Source organism: Ranitomeya imitator, chromosome 6, assembly GCF_032444005.1.
Source record: "Ranitomeya imitator isolate aRanImi1 chromosome 6, aRanImi1.pri, whole genome shotgun sequence".
In the NCBI taxonomy this organism is placed as follows: Eukaryota; Metazoa; Chordata; class Amphibia; order Anura; family Dendrobatidae; genus Ranitomeya; species Ranitomeya imitator.
This window is the reverse complement of record NC_091287.1, coordinates 459204069-459230266: the sequence shown is the minus strand read 5'-3', so window position 1 is coordinate 459230266 and position 26198 is coordinate 459204069. Positions and strand designations below refer to the sequence as shown.

The 26198-nt window shown below is 44.0% G+C and overlaps 1 protein-coding gene across 3 annotated transcripts in view; it reads left to right on the top strand.

Moving 5' to 3' along the window:
* Nucleotides 1-26198, top strand: part of ELOC (elongin C) — a 48218-nt gene that overhangs the window by 8465 nt on the left and 13555 nt on the right. For all 3 annotated transcript variants that reach the window (XM_069731491.1, XM_069731490.1, XM_069731489.1), the window contains exon 2: nucleotides 20058-20094. In XM_069731491.1, coding sequence (XP_069587592.1) covers nucleotides 20091-20094 — 4 coding nt within the window. In that variant the 5' untranslated portion in view covers nucleotides 20058-20090. The remainder of the gene's footprint in view (nucleotides 1-20057; nucleotides 20095-26198) is intronic.

Sequence of the window (26198 nt, the reverse complement as noted above, 5' to 3'; positions counted from 1 at the left end):
AAAGTAAAAGCAGGACTTAGTCCTAGAAGCGTCTGCTCGCCACTGCCCAGCACTGACTTCAATGGTAGAAGCAGGAAATGCAGCAGTAACTCTTAGCACAGAGTCAGACTGAACGAGACGCTGGGATCGACGTCTCCGCTGAGCAGGCTCCACTGCGGCCGGAGAAGAATGGGAGACCGCAGTGGAGATGGCCCGAGATTCCCCCTGTGCAGAGGCAGGAGCTCGACCCCCTAACAGACGCTGCTTTTTTATTTGCAGCAAAAACAAAGATCTGTGTGAAATGTTAGAATGTAGGGGGTAATCGGATGTGTGAGGCGGACTGTGGAGTCGGTGTCATGGAAATTGAGGAGTTGGAGGTTTGGCTTACCGACTCCACAGCCCTGTGTGTGGGGCCACAAAATTCTCCAGGATGGGAGATACTTGGGAGAAGTCTTGCAGGCGATTGGATTAAGATTGTGGAGGAGAGAAGGAGGACTAGAGATTCCATGGAGGGATCTTAGTTCAGAGATGGGGAGGCAGATTATGGACTGCTTTGCAGGTCAGTGTTAGTAGCCTGAAGTGTATACGTTGTGGAATTGGGAGACAATGAAGGGATTTACAGAAGGGAGAAGCAGAGGAGTAGCGAGTATAGAAGGGGATTAGTCGGGCAGCAGAGTTACGGGCAGACTGGAGAGGTGTGATGATGCAATAGGGGATGATGAGGTCTTAGACCCCACATAGCGTCAAGCCCATACGAGTGACGTGGGCATTTTGGAGGAAGAGATGGTGGTAAATACTTCTCCAGCTGCACAGCAAGTGAGGGAGCAGGGTGCAAAACCGCCGAGGCCACCCCCTAACTATTATGTTGGCTGCTACCAGGGTGGATAAAAATCAATGTTTTTTTAAAAAAAATAAAAAAATCGGATTTTTTTCAATAAACTGCTTTTTGAGGAAAATATTTTACCATCCAAAGGTTCTTCCATCATGAGATAAAGCTGAGTTGTTTAACTCAGTAGAATAAAGGCTGTATATGTGTAACATTCACAATGCCATGCTCTTCCAGAGGTTTCTGTAGGATTAGTGGGCAGTTTCTCTCCTATATAATAATAATAATTTTATTTATATAGCGCCAACATATTCCGCAGCGCTTTACAAATTATAGAGGGGACTTGTACAGACAATAGACATTACAGCATAACAGAAATACAGTTCAAAACAGATACCAGGAGGAGTGAGGGCCCTGCTCGCAAGCTTACAAACTATGGGGAAAAGGGGAGACACGAGAGGTGGATGGTAACAATTGCTTTAGTTGTTCGGACCAGCTATAGTGTAAGGCTCAGGTGTTCATGTAAAGCTGCATGAACCAGTTACCTGCCTAAGTATGTAGCAGTACAGACACAGAGGGCTAATACTGCATAAAGTGTATGAGAACATGATGCGAGGAACCTTTTTTTTTTTTTTTTTTTTTATTATAAATAGGCCACACAGGGATCGTTAGGTTAATGCATTGAGGCGGTAGGCCAGTCTGAACAAATGAGTTTTTAGGGCACGCTTAAAACTGTGGGGATTGGGGATTAATCGTATTAACCTAGGTAGTGCATTCCAAAGAATCGGCGCAGCACGTGTAAAGTCTTGGAGACGGGAGTGGGAGGTTCTGATTATTGAGGATGCTAACCTGAGGTCATTAGCGGAGCGGAGGGCACGGGTAGGGTGGTAGACTGATACCAGGGAGGAGATGTAGGGTGGTGCTGAGCCATGGAGTGCTTTGTGGATGAGGGTAGTAGTTTTGTACTGGATTCTGGAGTGGATGGGTAGCCAGTGTAATGACTGGCACAGGGTAGAGGCATCGGTGTAACGGTTGGTGAGGAATATGATCCTGGCTGCAGCATTCAGGACAGATTGGAGCGGGGAGAGTTTTGCAAGAGGGAGACCGATTAGTAGAGAGTTACAATAGTCCAGACGAGAATGAATAAGTGAAACAGTCAGAGTTTTTGCAGAGTCGAAATTGAGAAAAGGGCGAATTCTAGAAATGTTTTTGAGATGCAGGTAAGAAGAGCGAGCCAGTGAACGGATGTAGGGGGTGAATGAAAGGTCAGAATCAAGGATGACCCCAAGGCAGCGGGCATGTTGCTTTGGAGTAATGGTGGAACCGCACACGGAGATGGCAATGTCAGGCAAAGGTAGGTTAGTAGAGGGAGAGAACACGAGGAGTTCAGTTTTTGACAGGTTTAGTTTCAGATAGAGGGAGGACATGATGTTAGAGACAGCGGTAAGACAATCACTGGTGTTTTCTAAAAAGGTCGGTGTGATATCGGGAGCAGAAGTGTATAATTGGGTGTCGTCAGCATAGAGATGGTACTGGAAACCAAATCTACTGATTGTTTGTCCAATAGGGGCAGTATACAACGAGAAGAGTAGGGGGCCTAGGACTGATCCTTGAGGAACCCCAACAGTAAGGGGAAGGTGAGAGGAGGAGGAACCAGCAAAACATACAGTGAAGGATCGGTCAGAGAGATAGGAGGAGAACCAGGAGAGAACGGTGTCCTTGAGGCCGATGGAGCGGAGCATAGTGAGGAGGAGCTGATGATCCACAGTGTCGAATGCTGCAGAGAGATCCAAGAGAATTAGCATGGAGTAGTGACCATTAGATTTAGCTGTTAGTAGGTCATTAGAGACTTTAATGAGGGCAGTTTCAGTAGAGTGTAAAGAGCGGAAGCCAGATTGAAGAGGGTCGAGAAGAGAGTTATCTGAGAGATAGCGGGTAAGACGGGAGTGGACCAGGCGTTCGAGGAGTTTAGAGATGAAGGGAAGATTAGAGACAGGTCTATAATTAGCGGCACAGTTTTGATCGAGGGATGGTTTTTTAAGTAATGGATGTATGATGGCATGCTTAAATGAGGAGGGAAAAATACCGGAAGTGAGGGAAAGGTTGAATATTTTTGTTAGGTGAGAGGTGATAGCCGGGGAAAGGGACTGGAGGAGATGTGACGGAATGGGGTCACTGGTGCAAGTGGTCGGGCGAGAAGATGCAAGGAGCCTGCTTACTTCTTCTTCTGTAACTGCTTCAAAGTCAGAGAGTGAACTAGATGCAGTGGGGGAGGGAGGACAGTGCATGGTATGAAGAGATTGGGAGATGATTTCCTGTCGAATGTGGTCAATTTTTTCTTTGAAGTAATTGGCCAGATCGTCAGCACGGAGATCCGTGGTTGGGGCCTGCTCTCTTGGGTTGAGTAGGGACTGGAACGTGTCAAAGAGACGTTTAGGGTTATTGGACAGGGAGGTGATGAGGGTGTTGAAGTAGGTTTGTTTGGAGAGGTGAAGGGCAGAATTGTATGTCTTTAGCATGAACTTATAATGGATGAAATCTTCGGGTAGATTAGATTTTCTCCACAGACGTTCTGCGCACCTGGAGCACCGCTGCAGGAAACGTGTTTGCAGCGTGTGCCACGGTTGTTGCCGTCTGTGCCGAGTTGTTTTATGTATAGGAGGAGCAGCTTCATCCAGAGCACTTTGCAGGGTTTCATTGTAATGCTTCAATGCAGAATCAGGACATGAGATGGAGGAAATAGGGGCCAATGAGGACTGCAAGTTCATCATAAGTTTCTGGGTGTTAATGGCCTGTATGTTTCTATAGGTGTGGAAAGTGGGGGTGACCTGAGCGGGATGGCAGTTCTTGATAGAGAATGAAAGAAGGTTGTGGTCAGAGAGCGGGAGAGGGGAGTTTGTGAAGTCATCCACTGAGCAAAGTCGGGAGAAGACCAAGTCAAGGGAGTTTCCATCTTCATGTGTTGGAGAGTTAGTATGCTGCGAGAGGCCAAAAGAGGAGGATAGAGATAAAAGGTGAGAAGCAGATGGGGAGAGGCGAGAGGCAATGGGGATGTTGAAATCACCCATGATAAGGGTGGGGGTGTCACAGGAGAGAAAGTGTGTTAGCCAGGTGGCAAAGTGATCCAGGAACTGATGAGGGGCCGGGAGGACGATACACCACCGCCACTCGCATGGAGAAGGGGACGTAGAGTCTGACCACATGGACCTCAAAGGAAGGGAAGACAAGTGAGGGTACTTGGGGGATAACTTGGAAAGTACATTTGGGTGAAAGGAGCAGACCAACGCCTCCACCTGCTCTGTTGTCTGATCTTGGGGTATGAGAAAAGTGTAGTCCACCATATGAAAGAGCAGCAGCAGCGGTGGTGTCTGACTGCTGGATCCAGGTTTCAGTAAGAGCCAGGAGATTAAGAGAATTAGAAAGGAAGAAGTCATGAATGAAGGAGAGTTTATTACACACAGAGCGAGAATTCCAAAGGGCACAATTGAAAGAGACAGCAGGCATGCAGGGAATATTAATAAGGTTAGAGGGGTTTCTGGGTGTAGCAATTGGGAGGTTTGACTGGCTATAACATGGGGGGCCGGGGTTTGGAGATATGTCTCCAGCGACTAGGAGAAGGAGGATCGAAAGAGTGAGCAGATGGTTAAGTGATTTGTGAGAGCGTCTCTTGTGTTGGATGTTGGGACTGAATGGATCTGTGCTGTTAAGCAATGTGAATAGAGCATGAGTGCTATACATAGGAGAGGCAAGGACAGAGGGGCCGATATGGATGGAGTGTAGAGAGTTAATGCGAGGGCGGTGAATGTGAGTGAATGCAGCAGCCAGAATATAGATTATACAAATAAATATGGTGAGTATTTGTGCTGTTTCAAGTGAATATGGATTAGATTTACCTGTCTCCTGCCCTGTCTAACTGCCATGTTATAACTGCCGAGTACTTAGAAAAAAAAAGTACTTTGAATAAAAAATACACGAATAACAGTGCACGAATGCACCCCTGCACGAATGCATCCCCAAGCTACATCTACATTTATAGAAGGCTAGCCCTTAGATCTCTTTTTTTTTTTTTTTTTTTTTTTTTTTTTGTGTTAAAGCTCGTTAGCAATCAATCTAACTCAGTTGAGACAACAGGACACAATAAATGTAGTGATCAGATAAACAAATGTCCAGGTCTACATGGATCATAAAGCACTTTGAAACAGTTATGTGATCTCTCTGAGTAAGGACATGCAAAAGTGAGTTAAATATCTATAAACACAAACAAACGCATAATAGGATGACTAACATATATAGATACATGCAGGATTCAATGCCGAAGATAGAATGACTCAGATACCATCCAAGCTGCTTATATTATCACAGACGCTCGCTTTACTTACGCAGTTCTCAAAACTGAATTTGACTCCGCAGAGGTCCCAGCCTCTTCTTCACGGCAAAAATGTTACAACATGAACAGAGTTGAGAAAAATACCTTAATCCTATTGTTCTACAAACCTATGAATACAGAATCAACCCCTTCAGTGCCAAGTCAAAGAAGTTAGACAATATGTTTCTGATTGTTTGGAGTGGAATAGATCTGCACAACACAAGAAGAATGTGAATCTAAGTGTGAGGAGGAGGAAGGGCAAGCAGACAAGAAAATGAAAGTGAAACTTTGAGCACAATACTGCAGCATAGCCACAGACAGACAAGTCTGGATCTGTTTGTGTGTACGATCTGAGGTTTATTACATTCTTTCCTTATAATGGCAGCAGGCCGTAAAAGAGACCCAGTTTGGGAATATTTTAATGAAGCTCCTTCGCCTATCGGTAAGGCAGGCATGCGTGCAAAATGCAAACGATGCAACAAAGAGATGCAAGGCCTGGTGGCGCGAATGAGGCAACATCATGAGAAGTGCGGTGATGAAGATGACTCGTCTTCATCACCGCACTTCTCATGATGTTGCCTCATTCGCGCCACCAGGCCTTGCATATCTCTTTGTTGCATCTCTTTGTTGGGGTTGATTTTGTATTCATAGGTTTGTAGAACAATAGGATTAAGGTCTTTTTCTCAGTCGCCCATGACAGCACTACTGGAGAGAGGGAATCCGCCCTTCAGGACAGGAAACCTACAGGATAAAAAGGGCGGTACCTCTCTCCTGCGTCAGTTTGGTTTCCTGTCCTGACAGGGAACCCTCTAGGATGGTACCTGAGATCCGGAGCCGACCAGTCGACCTATGACGGCGGGGAGGCCCCTGTCACGGCTGGCGCGGTGTCCGACGCCGCCACTGCTGGGTCCGATGGGGCTGCAGAGTGCGCGGAGGGAAGCGCGGCCGCCTCCCCGGATTGGGGTAGGGGCTTCGGGGACCCAGTGTGCCTCGGCGACAGAGGCACTTCCTGATTCGGAGCGGTGGCATGGTGTGTGTAAGGACACCAAGATGGCAGCCGCAACGGATATAGAAAACACTACTTCCGGGTCCCGGGCAGAGCGCACATGCTCAGTGATCCAAGGGGGATCAGCGCTTTCCTGGAACGCAGCCCTGGAGGAGGGGGTGAATCGGCGCCAAATATAGTATTTAAACACCGCTGTGGAATCGCTCTTTGCTGCATGCAGTCCTTATAATGGAGGACAGCGACCAGCAGCTCCAGCAGGCGCAGCCCTTACAACAGCAGCAGCCACCGCAGCAGCAGCAGCAGCAGCAACGTCAGCGTCACCACCAGCACAAGCCAGATGACCAAAAGAAAAGGTCCTCTACAGGCACCCGCAGTACCCGCTCCAGCAGCCATTCCACGCCGCGGAGTAAAGCCAATATGCCTAAAAAGCCGACACCACAGACTACGGATCTGATACAGGATCCTATACCTCCTCCAGAACCGGTACCTGTGGCTGCGCAAGATGGGTGAGTGATCTTCGTGAAAGTTCACCAAATAATTGGGGTCCCCCTTTCCGTTTGTTTTTAGGCAAGAAAAAAAACGGAGAAAACTAAGAATAGAGTCTGCCCCTTATGCAGTGAACCCCTGTTGCAAAACTGGGATAAGAAATTGTGTGGCTCCTGTATAGGACAAGTCCTTTGTGAAGAAACCCCTAGTGTCACCTCTGAATTGCGATCTGTAATAAGATCAGAGGTGGAAACAGCATTTAAATCTCTTAAAGGGGAAGGGGTCAAGGAAAAAACACCTGTGCCCTATTCTCACTCCGATTCTTCTAGTTCTGAGGGGGACGCTTCAGACAGACAGGGTTCCTCCTCCTCCTCCTCAGATTCTGAGAGCGGAGGCCTCCACTGCTTCCCATTAGACGAAGTAGATGCCCTTGTAAAGGCCTTAAGATCAACCATGGGGGTTGTAGATCCACGTCCTGACAATACAGTACAGGACATTATGTTTGGGGGCCTAAGACAGAAAAGGCGCAGAGTCTTTCCACTTAACGAGAATGTTCAAGCATTAATTAAGAGAGTGGGAGAAACCAGAAAGGAAAAATTCATCCGTGCCCTCCCTTAAAAGAAAATATCCCTTCGAGGAAGAGGCTTCTACGTCATGGGACAAGGCACCAAAACTCGACGTAGCAGTAGCCAAAGCGTCAAAAAAATTCGCATTGCCCTTTGAGGACATGGGATCTGAAGGATCCCCTCGATAAAAGAGCTGATACTTTCCTTAAAGGGGCCTGGGAATCGGCAGGGGGGTGTCTAAGGCCTGCAATAGCAGCCGCATGTACTTCCAGATCTTTAATGATTTGGATAGATAACTTGGAAAAGCAACTAAAAGACGGCGTATCTAGACATAAAATGATTGAATCAATTCCCATGATTAGAGGGGCGGCAGCCTTTTTGGCAGATTCATCAGCCGATTCAATCAAACTTACTTCAAAATCGGCAGCCTTGTCCAATGCAGCTCGTAGGACGCTGTGGTTAAAAAGCTGGCCGGGTGACCTACAGACCAATGTTGTGAATTCTGTGGCTGAATTCACTTCTGTGGTCACAAGTGGTATTGCAGTCTCTGGGCTTCCTCCCTCAGGTGTTTTGGTGAGCTCGTTGGCTGCCTTGCTATTTAGCTCCACCTGAGTCTGTCTTCCTTGCTCCTTGCCAATGTTCCAGTGTTGGATCTGAGCTACTGCATCTTTCCTTGGGCCTGCTGCTCTGCTAGATAAGTGCTTCTAGTTTGTTTTCTGTTTTTTCTGTCCAGCTTGTTATTATCTTTTGCTGGAAGCTCTGAGAAGCAAAGGGGTGCACCGCCGTGCTGTTAGTTCGGCACGGTGGGTCTTTTTGCCCCTTTGCGTGGTTTTCGTTTTAGGGTTTTTTGTAGACTGCATAGTTCTCTTTGCTATCCTCGCTCTGTCTAGAATATCGGGCCTCACTTTGCTGAATCTATTTCATTCCTACGTTTGTCTTTTCATCTTGCTAACAGTCATTATATGTGGGGGGCTGCCTATTCCTTTGGGGTATTTCTCTGAGGTAAGTCAGGCTTGTATTTCTATCTTCAGGCTAGTCAGCTCCTCAGGCAGTGCCGAGTTGCATAGGTAGTTGATAGGCGCAATCCACTGCTGCTTCCAGTTGTGTGAGGATAGATCAGGTACTGCAGTCTACAGAGATTCCACGTCTCAGAGCTCGTCCTATTGTTTTTGGTTATTGCCAGATCTCTGTATGTGCGCTGATTACTGCACGCTGTGTTGCCTGATTGCCAGCCATAACAGACCAAACAAAAACTCTGTTCAATTCCATGTGAGGGGAAATTCTTATTTGGGGAAACCCTAGATGACATCTTACAAAAAGCGGGGGATAAGAAGAAGGGGTTCCCTAACCTAGCCGCACCATTTGTTAGACGGCCCTTTCGGAGTAGGAAGTTTTTTCGGAGACGTCCCCCAAGGGAACAGAACAGATGGGATGATGGGAGAAGGCAGGATAGGGGCTTCCTCTTTGGTAATTCCCCAAGAGATAAAAAAAACCCCTAAGTGACACCTTCCCCAGGGTGGGAGGGAGATTGTCTCAATACCTTCCGGCCTGGGAAAAAATTTCAACCAATACTTGGATTTTAGATCTGATAAAGATGGGACTTCAAATAAACTTTACCTCCCTTCCTCCCCAAAACTATGTGGTCACAACATGCCTTGGAACAAGAAATTTCAAAGCTCATAATGAAAGATGTGATCCAAGAAGTTCCTCTACTGGAAAGAGGCAAAGGGTTCTTTTCCCCACTATTTTTGGTCCCAAAACCGGATGGTTCTTTCCGCACAATAATCAATTTACGGAAACTAAACAGTTATGCAAAAAATCAATCCTTCAAAATGGAATCAATAAAATCAACAATAAAAAACCTGTTTCCGAATTGCTTCATGATAGTGTTGGATCTCAGCGACGCGTACTATCATGTCCCCATCCACAAAAATGCCCAGAAATACCTCAGACTAGCGGTAGTCATGGGAGGAGAAATAAAACAATACCAGTACAAGGCCCTTCCATTTGGCATCTCGGTAGCGCCTCGTATATTTACCAAATTGGTAGCGGAAATGATGGCCCACATAAGAGAAAAAGACATTCTAATAATACCGTATCTGGACGACTTCCTAATTGTCAGCAATTCAGCCCAACATTGTCGCCAACAATGCGACAGAGTGATAAAAATCCTAACAGAGTTAGGTTGGCTCCTAAATCTACAAAAGTCAAAACTAGAACCGACCAGGGTTCAAGAGTTTTTGGGCCTCACTTTGGACTCGATAACACAGGAATGTCGTCTTCCAGACCAGAAAAAACAGAAAATATCAAATCTTGTGTCCAGAGCTCGTTCAAACCCTCATATGACCCTGAGAGGGGCGATGTCACTGCTGGGGTCCCTTTCTGCTTGTCTCCCGGCAATACAGTGGGCACAAATTCACACGAGGGATCTCCAGTGGGATATTCTGAGGAATCAGGTTACACTGGGGGGACACCTAGAAGGAAACATGTCTCTAAATTCAAACACTATTCGTTCCCTAGCCTGGTGGTTAGATCCCAACAACCTATCAAAGGGGGTTCCATGGGTAATAGACACATCTCGGATAGTTACCACGGATGCCAGTCCCACGGGGTGGGGAGCTCACCTGGACGACAGTATCACTCGGGGTCTGGACAGATCAAGAATACGAGGTATCTTCAAATCAAAAAGAACTTTGGGCAGTGAGTCACGCTCTATCATATTTTCTTCCCAGCCTACAGGGGACCGGGTTTTTTCGGACAATCAGGTAGTGGTAGCCTACCTGAACCATCAGGGGGGAACCAGATCCCAAGCCCTAATGAAGGCTACCTTCCAGATCTTCATCTTAGCAGAAGACGACTTCCTATCCCTCTCTGCGCTGCATATAAAGGGGGTAGAGAACCAAAAAGCAGACTTCTTAAGCCGTACCCGGTTAAAACAGGGGGAATGGGCACTAAACCAAAGCATCTTCGATCGCATCACCAAAATCTGGGGGGTTCCTGTAATAGATCTCTTTGCCAGTGCAGAAAGCAGGAAAGTAAGGGAATTCTGTTCTCTGAACCCCAAAGGGGGCCCTCGGGCTCTGGATGCATTTACGATCCCATGGACTCAGGGTCTAGCATACACGTTTCCTCCTCACATTCTTATTCCGGCTGTTCTGCGGAAAATCAGGCAGGAAAGGGCGAGAATCATCCTAATAGCCCCCTTCTGGCCCAAAAGGGCCTGGTTTTCCTGGCTGAGAATTCTATCGGTCTCCGATCCCTGGGTTCTCCCGGATCTTCCGGATCTCTTATACCAGGGACCGGTGTTCCACCCTCAGTCAGCAAACCTCCACTTGACAGCGTGGAATTTGAAAGGTCACTACTAAGGGCAAGGGGCTTTTCAGATAATTTAGTGTCTACACTATTAAAAAGTAGAAAATCAGTATCAACTAAAATCTACGGTAAGACCTGGAAAAAGTTTTTGTCCACCTCTGGGGTAAAATTACAAGACGGGGTCCAAGTGGTCAAAATATTAGAATTTCTGCAAAAAGGCTTAGATATGGGCCTCTCGGTGAGCACCTTAAAAGTGCAAATAGCGGCCTTAGGTGCATTATACAGTGAGGGTATTGCCTCTAACCCATGGGTAACAAGGTTTATTAAAGCTGCGATACGGTCTAAACCTTTAAAAATCAGAAGCCTTCCGACCTGGGACTTAGGACTAAATTTATCAGCTCTGACAGAACCTCCATTCGAGCCCATAGATTCATTACCACTTAAAATCTTATCTTTCAAAACGGCCCTTCTCACAGCTTTGACATCTGCCCGTAGAATTAGTGACCTCCAGGCTCGATCTGCGAACCCTCCATTCACACAAATCATGGATAATAGGGTAATACTAAAAACAGATCCCGCTTATCTACCCAAGGTTGCTTCCAATTTCCACAGGTCCCAAGAAATAATCCTTCCCTCCTTTTGTCCAAACCCTAAAAATAAAAAAGAGGAAAAGTTCCACACTTTAGATGTGAGAAGGTGTTTAATACACTACTTAGAATCCTCCCGACAGTATAGGCAGGAAGGGTCTCTCTTTATCTGTTTTCAGGGACCTAGGAAAGGACTCAAAGCCTCCAAAAGCACTATAGCTCGCTGGGTAACTGATGCGATAGCCTTGGCATACTCGTCCACGGGTAATGCAGTTCCTGAAGGGCTCAAGGCGCATTCTACAAGAGCCATGGCGACCTCCTGGGCCGAAAGGTCGGAGGTACCAATAGACAAAATCTGCAAGGCGGCCACCTGGTCATCACCTTCAACCTTCTTTAGGCACTACCGCTTAGACCTGGCCTCTTCGTCTGACTTAGCCTTCGGAAGAAGGGTCTTGCAGGCTGTGGTCCCTCCCTAAAGCAATGATCTCTGTAATTCTCTCTGGTAGTGCTGTCATGGGCGACTGAGAATACGGTAGTTACTTACCGATAACGGTATTTCTCAGAGCCCATGACAGCACCTGCTTATTCCCACCCTATCACGTGTGCGGTGAGCACCTTATTATATGAAATGTGTGTTTCTAATTTAGACACGGTGTAATCCTGATAAGTATTTTGTTAAAATTGTATATTTTCTGAGAGAGGCCATAATAGTGGTCATTCCAAAGGAGGATAAGGACTTGGGGAAACCGGAGTCGTACCGCCCAATTTCTTTACTAACTATTGATGTCAAGCTTCTGGCCAAGGTGTTGGCTCTCCGCCTCTCTAGTGTTATTGCGAGCCTGGTGCATTCGGACCAATCTGGCTTTATGCCGGATAGATCAACGGCGATCAATTTGCGGAGGTTATATGTAAATTTGCAGGTAGAGTCTGATAACTGTGGTCGAAGAGTTATTGTATCGCTAGATGCACATAAGGCGTTTGATAGTGTCGAATGGGGCTACCTCTGGCAGGTGCTGGAATGTATGGGGTTTGGTCCGCAGTTTGTGGCCTGGATACAGCTGTTGTACTCATTACCGTCCGCTAGAATTAGAGTAAACGGGGAGCTATCTCGACCTATAGGGCTGGCTAGGGGTACTAGGCAGGGATGCCCGCTTTCACCCCTCCTGTTCGCGTTGGCTGTAGAACCTCTTGCTGCTAAGATTCTGCAGTCGGATGGGGTCCCTGGGTTTAGGTATGGGAAAGTAGAGGAAAAAATAGCGTTATACGCGGATGATGTTTTGCTGTTCCTGGCGGATCCAGACGATTCACTAAGAGGGGCCGTTGAAATTGTTGAGAGATTTGGTACTGTGTCGGGACTAACAATTAATTGAGATAAGACGGTTCTTTTTAGAGTGGATGACGTAGGAGAGAATGTGAGTGAGGATGTTGGGGATGAGAGGCTGAAGGTGGTTTCCCAATTTAAATACCTTGGAATATGGATTTCGGTGCCAATTGCGGAGTTCCTGCAAAGAAATTTGACTCCTGTTATGGGGGTACTCAAGGCAAAGGTAGATGCCTGGAATAAGCTACATCTATCGGTCGTCGGTAGGGTAAACCTTATTAAAATGGTCCTGATGCCTAAAATTCTTTATGTTCTACATAACGCACCAATTTGGATCCCTCGGGGGAAGTTCAGGCAGATTAACGCCCTTTTTAGAAGTTTGATATGGGGAAGACAATATCCACGTATTAGCCTGGAGACGCTTCAGCGACCCAAGGAAGATGGTGGTTTGGCTTTGCCCAACCCGGAAATATACTTCCTTGCGGCCCAGAGCCAGCATTTGAAGGGCTGGGCGCGAGGGGCGTCATCCAGTGCAGTACAACAGCTAATGGAAGAGGTGACGGACCGACGACCGATGGCCAGGTGTTTGGAAGATGGCTCTTTGAGCGCTCTGGGGAAAGTATACCCAACCCTGTTCCTGATTCGTAAATTATGGAATAGACTAAGGCAGATTCGTGGGGTTACAGGGTTGACTAAATTCACACCGATATGGTCTAACCACAATTTAAAGGAATTTGAGGCCTTGGGAGGACTATTGGAATAGCAGAATAAGGGAATTTGCTTTGTTCACCAGATAATCGAGCGACAGGAACTGAAGTCCTTCTCCCAATTGCAGGAAGAATTTGGTTTGCGATCCACAGGGGAATATCAGTATGCGCAGATGAGACATGCCTTTAGAGCTCAGAATAAGAAGGCTGATATCAGGGTTCAAGATGATATAGTGTTGGAGTATGTGTGTGGTGACGGAACTACAAGGGGAGTTATTTCCACTCTGTATAAGGACCTTATGCACACGTTCCTGCTAGATTTCCCTATAAAGGCGAGAGCTAAGTGGGAGAAAGAAGTGGGACCGATGGAAAATGAAACCTGGGAATCGGTGATGGAGTGGGTTCCGCGACTATCCTTGAGTGAACCACATAGGCTCTCGCAGCTATACATTCTGCATAGGGTATATAAATCTCCGGAAGTGCTATACAAAGCGGGATTGCGTGCCAATTCTGAGTGTCCGAGGTGTGCGAGTGAGAATGCAGGAATATATCACATGATGTGGACGTGTCTGAGACTGGCTGCCTTTTGGGTGGTGGTTTTGAGCCGAGTTGAAGCAGCGTATAAGTGCAGAGTTCTTAGAGACCCGATAGTATGCGTGCTGGGATATGTGGAAGAAATTGGAGTTGACAATACTTGGAAGATTGCAATCGCTAGGCTACTCTACATGGCCAGGAAAGTAATAGCACGAAATTGGATAAATGCGGAACCACCTGTGAGAAGGGAATTTCTCCAATATGTTCAGCATGGTCTAAAATTGGAAAAGGGGTGTACAAAAAAAGGGGGAAAATAGAAATGTTTAATAAATTATGGTCTCCTTGGCTTGATTTAGATTGAGGAGTATAGTCGTCGAGTTTCCTAAGACCTGGATGAGGATAAATTACACGAGGCAGAGAAGGCCTCAGTGGGGTGAAGATTGAGACTGAGCTGTCGTAGGGGGGAGGGGGGTAGTTGGGGTAATGTTGGGGTTTATTAAAATAAGAAAATGTGTATGTGATATAATGCAATGTAAATGGCATTCTGATGTTCTTCTTTATATTGTTAATAAAAATCTATTTAAATAAAAAAAAAAAATTGTATATTTTCCTGTTGTCACTAACCTGGAGGACCTCTGATGCTATGTAAACCAAACTGACGCAGGAGAGAGGTACCACCCTTTTTATCCTGTAGGTTTCCTGTCCTGAAGGGCGGATTCCCTCTCTCCGGTAGTGCTGTCATGGGCTCTGAGAAATACCGTTATCGGTAAGTAACTACCGTATTCTCAACTCTGTTCATGTTGTAACATTTTTGCTGTGAAGAAGAGGCTGGGACCTCTGCGGAGTCAAATTCAGTTAGGTAGAAACTTTGATTTAAATCAAGCCTTACTGACTAGTGATTTAAATTGTGATTTAAATCAGTTAGATTTAAATCAAATCCACCCTGGCTGCTACTGTGCACCGCGGCCGACCCTTAGACTTTTCTCTGTCCATGTTTCCTCCCACTCCGCTTCCTCCACCATCTCCTCATCCGGTCAGAAAGTGCGGGCTGTCTGTGCGCGCATTTGACGTTCTCGCCCTGGTGATGCTCGCCTGTCTGTTCCTGCTCCCTGCCTCATATGCAATGTATCCACAAGGTGGAACGCCACCTTGCACATGCTGGAGAGACTATGAGCAGCATCAGGTGATACTGGAGTTTGAGCTGCAGCACACATGGGTGAGTCACTATGTGGAACAACACCACTTCATGACCAACGAGTGGGCCTCCATGTGTGACATGTCCCATGTGCTGCTTCCAGTACTCCATCAACATGGCCATCATCGTCACTATCCCACTTCTATGCCTCCTAGGAAAGAAAAAAAAAAAGCTCCAGGCGATGATGGATGAGGTGGTGGCACAGGAGGAAGAGTAGGAGTAACAGGGATCATTCACACCATTATCATGCCTGGTGTCCACACATGTCTTGGAGGATGGGCTCCTGTACTAAGAGAGGTCACGTACACAAATGTCCAGCGGGGGGGACAGTTTTGGAGGATGAGGGACAACCGTGTTCACATCAGGGTGGTACTCAAAGCAGCTCATGGGCATCACTGGAGCATGGCTGGAGAGATACGGACAATACACCTCTAACCGAAGACAGCTTGTCGCTGCTCCTGGGCAGCCTGCACTCGTAAGCCAATACATGCTGCTGTGCCCGTGCAACGATTGCGGACTTACCCAGACTTACAAGTGCTGATTACTGTGTGGTCACCCTGCTGAATCCCGGCTACAACCACAATGTGCCATCCTTACTACCGTTACTAGAGCAAGATCTGAAAATGCAGAAATACAAGTGCACGCTGGTAGGCGCACTACTGACGACGTCCCCACCTGACAGCGGCGGCTCAGTGGAAGCACACGGTAGAGAAGGATGAAGTCGCCAACGCACATGGGCACGAGCACCCCCATGGAAGGGATGTTTAGCATGACAGAAATGTGTAAAACCTTACTCTGCACGTGGCAAAATCCAACACCACAGTGTGATACAGTCCCTATTTTGTTACAGTACAAACAGAAGCTTTTTGACTCTCAAATGGGTAAGAGAAAGCTGCATAGTACAATCTATTTTTTTTTTTTTTTTTAAGATACATTACTCCCAAAAAGACAGCTGCAGAGTAGAATATTTTTGGGGGCACACTACTTGTACAGATCTAGATCTGCTTGTACACAGAGGCTTTTGGATCAGTATTCCTGCAGTCGGGGTAGCAGAGTACACACAGAGGCTTAAAGGCACAGTACTTGGGCCAAATTCCAAAACTTCAATTTACCTGTCTCCGACCCCACATCACTGGTCACCACCGAGTAAGTTTGCCCAGTGACAAAGACATGAACAGTGTTTAATTTTAGGGGAAGGTTAATTTTAACATTGAGAGATCGAATAACAAAAAGTAAAATACAGAAAATCACATTGTATAAATTATGTAAATGTATTTGCAGTTTGCAGTGAGAAATAAGTATTTGGTCCCTCTGGCAAACAAGACTTAATACTTGATGGTAAAACCCTTGTTGGCAAGCACAGCAGTCAGACATTTTTTTTGTAGTTGCTGATGAGGTTTGTGCACATGTCAGGAGGAATTTTGGTCCACTCCTCTTTGCAGATCATCTCTAAATCATTAAGATTTTGAGGAGGTCGCTTGGCAACTCGGAGCTTCAACTCCCTCCATAAGTTTTCTATGGGATTAAGGTGTGGAGAGTGGCTAGGCCACTCCATGACCTTAATGTGCTTGTTTTTGAGTCACTCCTTTGTTGCCTTGGCTGTATGTTTTTGGTCATTGTCTTGCCGGAAGACCCAGCCACAACCCATTTTTAATGTCCTGGCGGAGGGGAGGAGGTTGTCACTCAGGATTTTACGGTACATGGCTCCATCCATTCTCCCTTTGATTGAAGTAGTCTTGTGCCCTAAGCAGAGAAACACCCCCAAAACATAATGTTTCCACCTCCATGCTTGACAGTGGGGACGGTGTTCTTTGGGTCATAGGCAGCATTTCTCTTCCTCCAAACATGACGAGTTGAATTAATGCCAAAGACCTAATTTTTTTTCTCATCTGGCCACAGCACCTTCTCCCAGTCACTCACAGAATCATCCAGGTGTTCATTGGCAAACTACAGATGGGCCTGCACATGTGCCTTCTTGAGCAGAGAAACTTTGCCGGGGCACTGCAGGATTTTAAACCTTCATGGCATAATGTGTTACCAATAATTTTCTTGGTGACTGTGGTCCCAGCTTCCTTGAGATCATTAACAAGTTCCCCTGTGTAGTTTTAGGCTGATCTCTCACCTTCCTCATGATCACAGATACCCCACAAGGTGAGATTTTGCATGGTGCCCCAGATCAATGTCGATTGACAGTCATTTTGTATTTCTTCCATTTTCTTACTACTGCACCAACAGTTGTCTCCTTCGCACCCAGCGTCTTACTTCTGGCTTTGTAGCCCATTCCAGCTTTGTGCAGGTCTATGATCTTGTCCCTGACATCCTTATAAAGCTCTTTGGTCTTGCCCATTTTGTAGAGGTTAGAGTCTGACTGATTAATTGAGTCTATGGACAGTATTTTTTTTTATAAAGGTGACTATGTAAGACAGCTGTCTTTAATGCAGGTAACGAGTTGATTAGGAGAGACTAACTTGTCAGGCTGCCGTCACACTATCAGTATTTGGTCAGTATTTTACATTAGTATTTCTCAGCCAAAACCAGGAGTGGGTGATACATGCAGAAGTGGTGCATATGTTTCTATTATACTTTTCCTCTAATTGTTCCACTCCTGGTTTTGGCTGAGAAACACTGATGTAAAATACTGACCAAATACTGCTAGTACTGCTAGTGTGACGGTAGCCTCAGAAGGTATATAAAGAAGAAAGAGCAGCATCCATACCAGGTGATGTCAATCCAAAAAAGTGCTTTATTCCGCCATGATAAAAGTACAACGTTTCGGCCTGGTTGGCCTTTGTCAAGTCACTTGACAAAGGCCAACCAGGCCGAAACATTGTACTTTTATCATGGCGGAATAAAGCACTTTTTTTGGATTGACATCACCTGGTATGGATGCTGCTCTTTCTTCTTTATATACGTTTTTGTCCGATTGGATCCTTGGATTTTGGAGCGTGCATCCTTTGTCTGAGTGCTGATGGTTGACCTCGTTGGTAGCCTCAGAAGGAGCCAGAATTCTTAATGGTTGGTAGGGGATCAAATACTTATTTCTCACCTCAAAATGCAAATACATTTACGGTATATAATTTATACAATGTGATTTACTGGATTTTATTTTTGATATTCTATCTCGCAATGTTAAATTTAACCTACCCTTAAAATTATAGACTGTTCAGGTCTTTGTCAGTGGGCAAACTTACAAAATCAGCAAGGGATCAAATACTTATTTCCCCCACTGTACATAAAGTGCAGCGCAAATTCAGCTCAACTACAAGCGGAGGTCCGGAGATCAGGAACAGAACGGACATTTATAGGACATTTCATAACACTCCCAAATTCTTATGAAAAATTTACAGCACATCCTGCACTGAACTACTGCACCCAATTTATTACATATGTTAGGAGCACAGATATGGGTGCAGAGTACACACAGCGGCTTTTGGCACAGTTCTCCCACTGAGACACGTGCAAAGTATAGCGTTTTTTCGGCAGAGGGCGCTACCTAACACTGTGCCTCACTCCAGTTGCGTCCAGTCCCGGGTCACGTGCCGCGCCGGCCCTTCACAACCATGCTAATACTTGGCATGGCTGTGATGGCCCAGGAGGTTCCCACGGCCTAAAAGCTTGTTGATTGGTTGCTCAGCAGCCTTTCAACAAACTTTATTAGGCGTCCGAATCCGAACATTAAACTGGACATACTGTGAGAAGTCAGACTGTGTGCGGCAGCGGTACGAACCCCGAACTTTACAGTTAGGGTTTGCTCATCCCTACAAATAATCCCTCAAAAAGCTTTGCCGAAAAGTTTTAAAACTTATGAAACTCAGAATATGATGGCAAAAAAAACGATATTCATTGTACACTACTCATAAAACATAGATAAACCTACATAAATATGGAATAGGCATAATCGAGCTGACCCCCAGAATAAAAGGAATCCTTTATTTGTGGAGCATGTAAAAAGCTTCAGAAAACAGCAGAATTGATTGGGGTTTCTTTTTCTTTCACACATCAGTTTTTTGCCATCAGGCACAATCTATAGATGTTGAAAAAAAACGGATCCGTCGCAGATTGTGAAAAACTGATTCGACGGAGCCGTTTTTTCTACAGATCTGACTAACTGATCCAGCTAATTGGATCCCAAAAAAATTGGAGCATGCTCAGTTTAAAAAAAAAAAAAACAGAATCCGTCGCCGGATTCCGTCATTTGACGGATGCGGCGCCATAGGGTTCCATTGTAGCAAACGCCGGATCCGGTGCTGTCTGGTTTTGCGCTGGAGACAAAAAATGTAACTTTGTACATTTTTTTTTTCCCCGTCTCCGGATCAACAATTTTCGCCGGATCTGGCGAACGATGGTTGAAATATGAGGCAATCCGGTATAATCCGTCGCTAATACAAGTCTATGTGGAAATTTTTTCAAAATTCGCTGGATTGAGCCCAACGGCAAAAAATTGACGTCTGTAAGCAGCCTTATAAGTAGTCATATGTACTGCATACTGGTACCACCGACAAATACAACTCATCCTGCAAAAAAAAAAAAAAAAGCACACTCGTAGCTATGCTGACAAACAAATATGGCTCCTGGAATGCGACTTTAACAAGTTAAGGTACCTTCACACTGAGCAACTTTACAACGAGAACGACAACAATCCGTGACGTTGCAGCGTCCTGGATAGCGATCTCGTTGTGTTTGACACGCAGCAGCGATCAGGATCCCGCTGTGACATCGCTGGTCGGAGCAGAAAGGCCAGAACTTTATTTGGTCGTCAGGTCGGCGTGATTCGTCATGTTTGACAGCAAAAGCAACGATGCCTGCAATGTTTCTTCATGGAGCGAACAACCAGCGAGAACGATAAGTGAGTCGCGGTTATGTCACTGTATCGCTCCTGCATCGTTCTGGAGTTCCTGTGTTTGACGTCTCCTAGCGACCTAAACAGTGACGCTGCAGCGATCGGCTCGTTGTCTATATCGCTGCAACGTCGCTAAATGTGACGGTACCTTTAGGCTTCATCCTAAAAGACCAGAATGGGCCTATCCTTAAGGGTTTACTAATTCTGTGTAGCAAAAAACTACTGTGTGCTAATAGGCGTTGATTAAACACTGATGATGTTTGCTTTAGGATTATAGTGCACTTGTTTGTATTGATTAATTGTTGTTTTTTTTTTTTTTTTTTTTTCTTTAGAAATCAATACACAGAAGAGAGATCATCAGTAGGATGGGTACGTTCATTGTCTTCTGTGCATGCATTATATCATGTATGGCATAAACAATAATATAATACATATTTACTGTCTTCTCCATTTTATTTGATTTCTCTTCTATATGATTTAGAAAGTCGGGGGATTACCTAAAAGACATCTCCCAGTGTTAGATGCAGGGGGCATTGTTTTCATCTTGTTCTCTACAAATTCAGTAACATTCAGCAGTAAAGAAAAAAAAATCCAGCTCCAGGAGTAAAATTAAACAAAAATTTTATTAAATATCTTTAAAAATTGGAAATCTGCTTACCAAAAATATAAATCACAAAATAAGGATGAAGACAAACATCAATTCGCTGGACGCGTTTCGAGCGCCAAAAGCGCTCTTAAACTTCAGCATAAGAATGAACAGAAAAGTCCCGGATATAAAAAGCAATACAACAGGTGAGTATAATCAGTCTAATGTGAATCATTATCAAGCCGACACAGCGGCGAGAGAGAGATCCAGAACCAACTTAAAAAAAAAAGGGAAGGGGCACTGTGCATGACAAACATATAAAACAAATACAAGAAAACATTGTAAAACACAAGTTAATAATGCAACATCGCTTCCTTCCTCAGATTTAATCCTGTGGGTACACGGGTATTAAGCAAATAAATCCAAAATGCTTCTTTATCGCGTAATTTCCTTTCTCTGTCTCCTCCTCTATTGTTCCTATAGATCTGTTCAATCGCATAGACTTTTAAACTTTTGGTTTGCCTGTTATGAATTTTAATGAAATGATTAGAAACATTTGATACATGTCTCAATGTTGGTTGTGTGATATCATAAAGATGTTCACGAAATCTGTCCTTGAGTCTTCTAATGGTAGATCCAATATACAATAGTTTGCACTCAGTACATTCAATTACATAAACAATAAAATTTGTGTTACAATTAAGAAAGCTTTTGATGGAAAAAAATTTTTGATTGTCAGAACAAGTGAATGTAGCAGTTTTTTTGATATATGGACAAGTTTTGCATGGGTGTGAACCACAACCATAAAATCCCTTAGTGGATAACCAAGTAGTAGAATTTTTACTGATTTTGGAATCTAAATAACTGGGAGATAAGACGTTGCCCAAAGTGGGGGCTCGTCTTGGTACAATTTTAATACCGTTTTGAAGAATGGTATCCATGATGTCATCATCTCTGAGAATATTAAGATTACGAAAAACAATATCCGAAATGGATTTAAAATATGTACTATATGTAAGTATTAAAGTTGGTGGATCCACAGATGTTTTGTTACTATTTCTTTTATTGTGTTTTTTGGAGCTAGTATTTATATTAAAGGGAACCTGTCACCCCGTTTTTTGAGATTGAGCTATAAATACTGTTAAATAGGGCCTGCGCTGTGTGTTCCTATAGTGTATGTAGTGTACCCCGATTCCCCACCTATGCTGAGATATAACTTACCAAAGTCGCCGTTTTCGCCTGTCAATCAGGCTGGTCAGGTCGGGAGGGCGTGGTGACATCGCTGGTTCTTCCTCAGCTTTACGTTGGTGGCGTAGTGGCGTAGTGGTGAACAAGCAGCGCGCGATCTGCGCTGTAATCCCTTGCATCGGTGGGGGCGGCCATCTTCCTGGGGCCGCGCGTGCGCAGATCGAGTGCTCTGCTGCACGGGGCTTCAGGAAAATGGCCGCGGGATGCCGCGCGTGCGCATTAGAGATCGCGGCGGCCATTTTTCCAAAGCCGAGATGCAAACTGACTGGGGGAGATGGGACAAACAACCATTTACTCCAAAGCCAATTTTGAAGAAACGTAATCGCACTTTTTTTTCCATCAATCGCAATCAAGTTACTTTTTCTTCCTCTGATGTGGAAATTCATGGGGGGATTCATCTCATCAGGATACAAGTCTACCAGATATGGCCACACAGACAGGCTCTAGCTATTATCGCAAGCCTAGACAAAATCGCTCTGGTTTTTCAAAAAACGGATCAAGAAACGCACGAGGAGGAGCGGCAGGAAACACCACAAACACTCCTGTTCCTCCCGTCTTTCAGAATCGACTGAGGAGCCACAACAGGACACCACATTAGATGTCCTGAATTTATCTGTGTATACCTTTTCGGACATAGAAATAAAACTTTTGTCACGTGGTTTGAACTTTGCTCCAACTAATATGAGTCTTAATATTTTTTCCACTCTTAAAGACATAAATAAATTTGTAAGAGATCTAACAGTCAAGAAGCATTTTTTTTCTACAGAAAAACAAGAATTGGTCACACCTAATGCTTCATCTTCAACTACTAATGAATTTTCAGGAATGGATTTCTCCGAACAAAATTGTCTATCGTCTCTTTTAGAGTTGGATACGGAAAATAAACAAAAACAGGATATTAACTGTTTATCCTTTTTCAAAACAAAAAATCCAATGTTCTACCCTGTACACACACGAACGGATTCCATGGATCGGTTTCAGGAGAACATTGAACGGGATATTCGTAAACTCATGTCTAATTCTTCGCATCAATTTCACAAGTTTAATTTATCTAAACTGGAACGGGAATCCTTGGAAAAAATCAAAAATAATTCTGACATCGTTATAAAAATGTCAGACAAAGGAGGATCTGTTGTTATTTTGAATAAAAGTGATTATTTTGAAGCCATCTATAGCATGTTATCAGCGAATAATGACTATAGTCAATTGAAATCTGATCCAACTACAGAATATTTAGCATTATCTAAAAAAAATCATTGACAATGGTCTCAATCAAGGTTTTTTCTCTCAAAAACAGGCTGATTACCTTTACATTGACAATCCTATGATTCCTTTTCTACATGCTCTACCTAAAACACACAAGAACATTTTTCCACCTCCCATGAGACCTATAATCTCGGGAATTGGCTCATATAGTGAGAGCACCTAGGTGAATGGCTGGATACTATATTGCAACCTCTGGCGCAAAGAGTCCTGGGTTATTTGAAAGACTCTAGGGAGGTCTTATATATGTTTGAGGGCATTGTATGGGATTCACAGTGGACATGGTTGTCTTGTGATATTGTTGCATTGTACACTTCAATTCCCCATAAAGTCGCATTATATGCAATTCAATTTCATTTGGCTAAATATAGCGACTTTTCTCAGGAGTTTCAATCATTTATCATTTCTGTGCTCGCATTTTTATTATCACATAATTATTTTATGTTTGACAGGAAATATTTCATTCAGAACAATGGAGTTTCTATGGGGGCGAAATTTTCCCCATCCGTAGCAAATTTGGTAATGTCTTGGTGGGAGGAGAGCTATATTTATTCTTCCAATAATCCATTTTTTGAACACATTAAGTGGTATTCTAGATTTATAGATGATTTATTGCTGGTTTGGTCTGGTAATCATAACTCCATGTTACAATTTGTCTCTTACATCAATAATAATCCTTTTAATCTCAAATTTACTTATGTTTGTGACAAAGCATGTATAACTTTTTTGGATTTAGTTCTCACAGGCACACATGATGAACCAATTCAAACCCATACCTATCGTAAGAGGACTGCAGGTAATACCATTTTACATGCTAAAAGCTTTCACCCCATTCACACCATACAATCCATTCCACTGGGTGAAGCACTTAGAGCCAAACGAAATTGCAACAATAATAAAGCCTTTGAACAAGAAAAACTCACCATTAAGAAACGTTTAAATACCAGACATTATCCGAATTGGAGCATAGAACGTGCCTTTAATATAGTGGATACCAAACAAAGATCAGATCTTATTAATATAAATACTAGCTCCAAAAAAAACAATAAAAGAAATAGTAACAAAACATCTGTGGATCCACCAACTTTAATACTTACATATAGTACATATTTTAAATCCATTTCGGATATTGTTTTTCGTAATCTTAATATTCTCAGAGATGATGACATCATGGATACCATTCTTCAAAACGGTATTAAAATTGTACCAAGACGAGCCCCCACTTTGGGCAACGTCTTATCTCCCAGTTATTTAGATTCCAAAATCAGTAAAAATTCTACTACTTGGTTATCCACTAAGGGATTTTATGGTTGTGGTTCACACCCATGCAAAACTTGTCCATATATCAAAAAAACTGCTACATTCACTTGTTCTGACAATCAAAATTTTTTTTCCATCAAAAGCTTTCTTAATTGTAACACAAATTTTATTGTTTATGTAATTGAATGTACTGAGTGCAAACTATTGTATATTGGATCTACCATTAGAAGACTCAAGGACAGATTTCGTGAACATCTTTATGATATCACACAACCAACATTGAGACATGTATCAAATGTTTCTAATCATTTCATTAAAATTCATAACAGGCAAACCAAAAGTTTAAAAGTCTATGCGATTGAACAGATCTATAGGAACAACAGAGGAGGAGACAGAGAAAGGAAATTACGCGATAAAGAAGCATTTTGGATTTATTTGCTTAACACCCGTGTACCCACAGGATTAAATCTGAGGAAGGAAGCGATGTTGCATTATTAACTTGTGTTTTACAATGTTTTCTTGTATTTGTTTTATATGTTTGTCATGCACAGTGCCCCTTCCCTTTTTTTTATTTTTATTTTTTTTTAAGTTGGTTCTGGATCTCTCTCTCGCCGTTGTGTCGGCTTGATAATGATTCACATTAGACTGATTATACTCACCTGTTGTATTGCTTTTTATATCCGGGACTTTTCTGTTCATTCTTATGCTGAAGTTTAAGAGCGCTTTTGGCGCTCGAAACGCGTCCAGCGAATTGATGTTTGTCTTCATCCTTATTTTGTGATTTATATTTTTGGTAAGCAGCTTTCCAATTTTTAAAGATATTTAATAAAATTTTTGTTTAATTTTACTCCTGGAGCTGGATTTTTTTTTTCTTTTTTGCTCATTTACCTCAGCGTTGGACAGAGACGCTTTCCGTGCTCGGATTACATTTGGACTATGATAAATTCTGCCATGCGGGTGAGCTGAAATACAATGTTTTTTCTTTTCAACATTCAGCAGTACATTATTACCTGTGACTGTAAAATGCTAATCTCAACTTAGAAAGATAATAGGACGTGTGAAGAAGACATACGTCCTTCACGAAGATATGAGTCAACTCAAGCTTTTTGGGTGTATACGTTATTACTAGAGATGGGGGGACCGTCGGGTTCTGCCGAACAGTTAAAAAAAATGTAGTTCTGGTACTAGAACAGTACCCAAACCCAGAACCCGTTCACTTGAATGGGGGCCCCGAGCTTCCAGTGTTTGCCACGCTTTCATGTGCATGACAGCGCGGCGAGCACTGCGTCAGATCAGCGATAAAATTATTCTCGCATCAGACAGCTGCGGTTCCCACTCTATCAAATGACAGTGTGAGTCTGCAGCTATGATCAGACGTAAAAAGTTTACCTCCGTTCACTGGTGTTGGCTCATGGAACTACTGCTCCCATCAGCCTACTCCTGCTGCCGCTAATAACAGCGAGAGCAGGTGGCGACTGACGGGAGTATTCATCAGCTGGAGCCTGTGCTCTAAATAAATAGAAAAAAAAATGCGTGTTCCACTGTATTTTTGATAACCAGCCAGGCAAAACTGACAGCTGGGGGCTGCAACCCCAGCTGTCAGCGTTAGCCAAGTTGGTTATCAAGAATATAGGGGTCCCCGCACTGTTTGTTTTCTTTTTAAATTATTTAAATACCGTAATTTAAAAAAACAACATGGGGTCCCCCCCATTTTGGGATTGATGTCAACTTTGTATTGTCCAGTGACATCAAGCCCACGGCTTAGTAATGGAGAGGCGCCTATAAGACTTTTTTAATGATTCTAAATTAAACCATACTCAACTAATGCCCATTCCACTGAAGCCCTCGTTTCCTGTAATATAATAAAAAAACAACAATATCCCTCGCTTGTCCAACGTCGTAATCCATGTCTGGGGGATAAACAGGATTCAACATGGATGGTGCCAAAATGTGACCGTCCAGGCTGAGAACCACCGATGAATGAGCTGCTGCGAGCGCAGCATCAGTGACTAGAGATGATATCTTTGAGGTTAACGCCGGTCACTGAGGCTGCGTTCCCAGCCGGGTTCCTGAACTGTGGTGACTGAAGTGCAACTAAAAGGCGAGATCCTCAGAT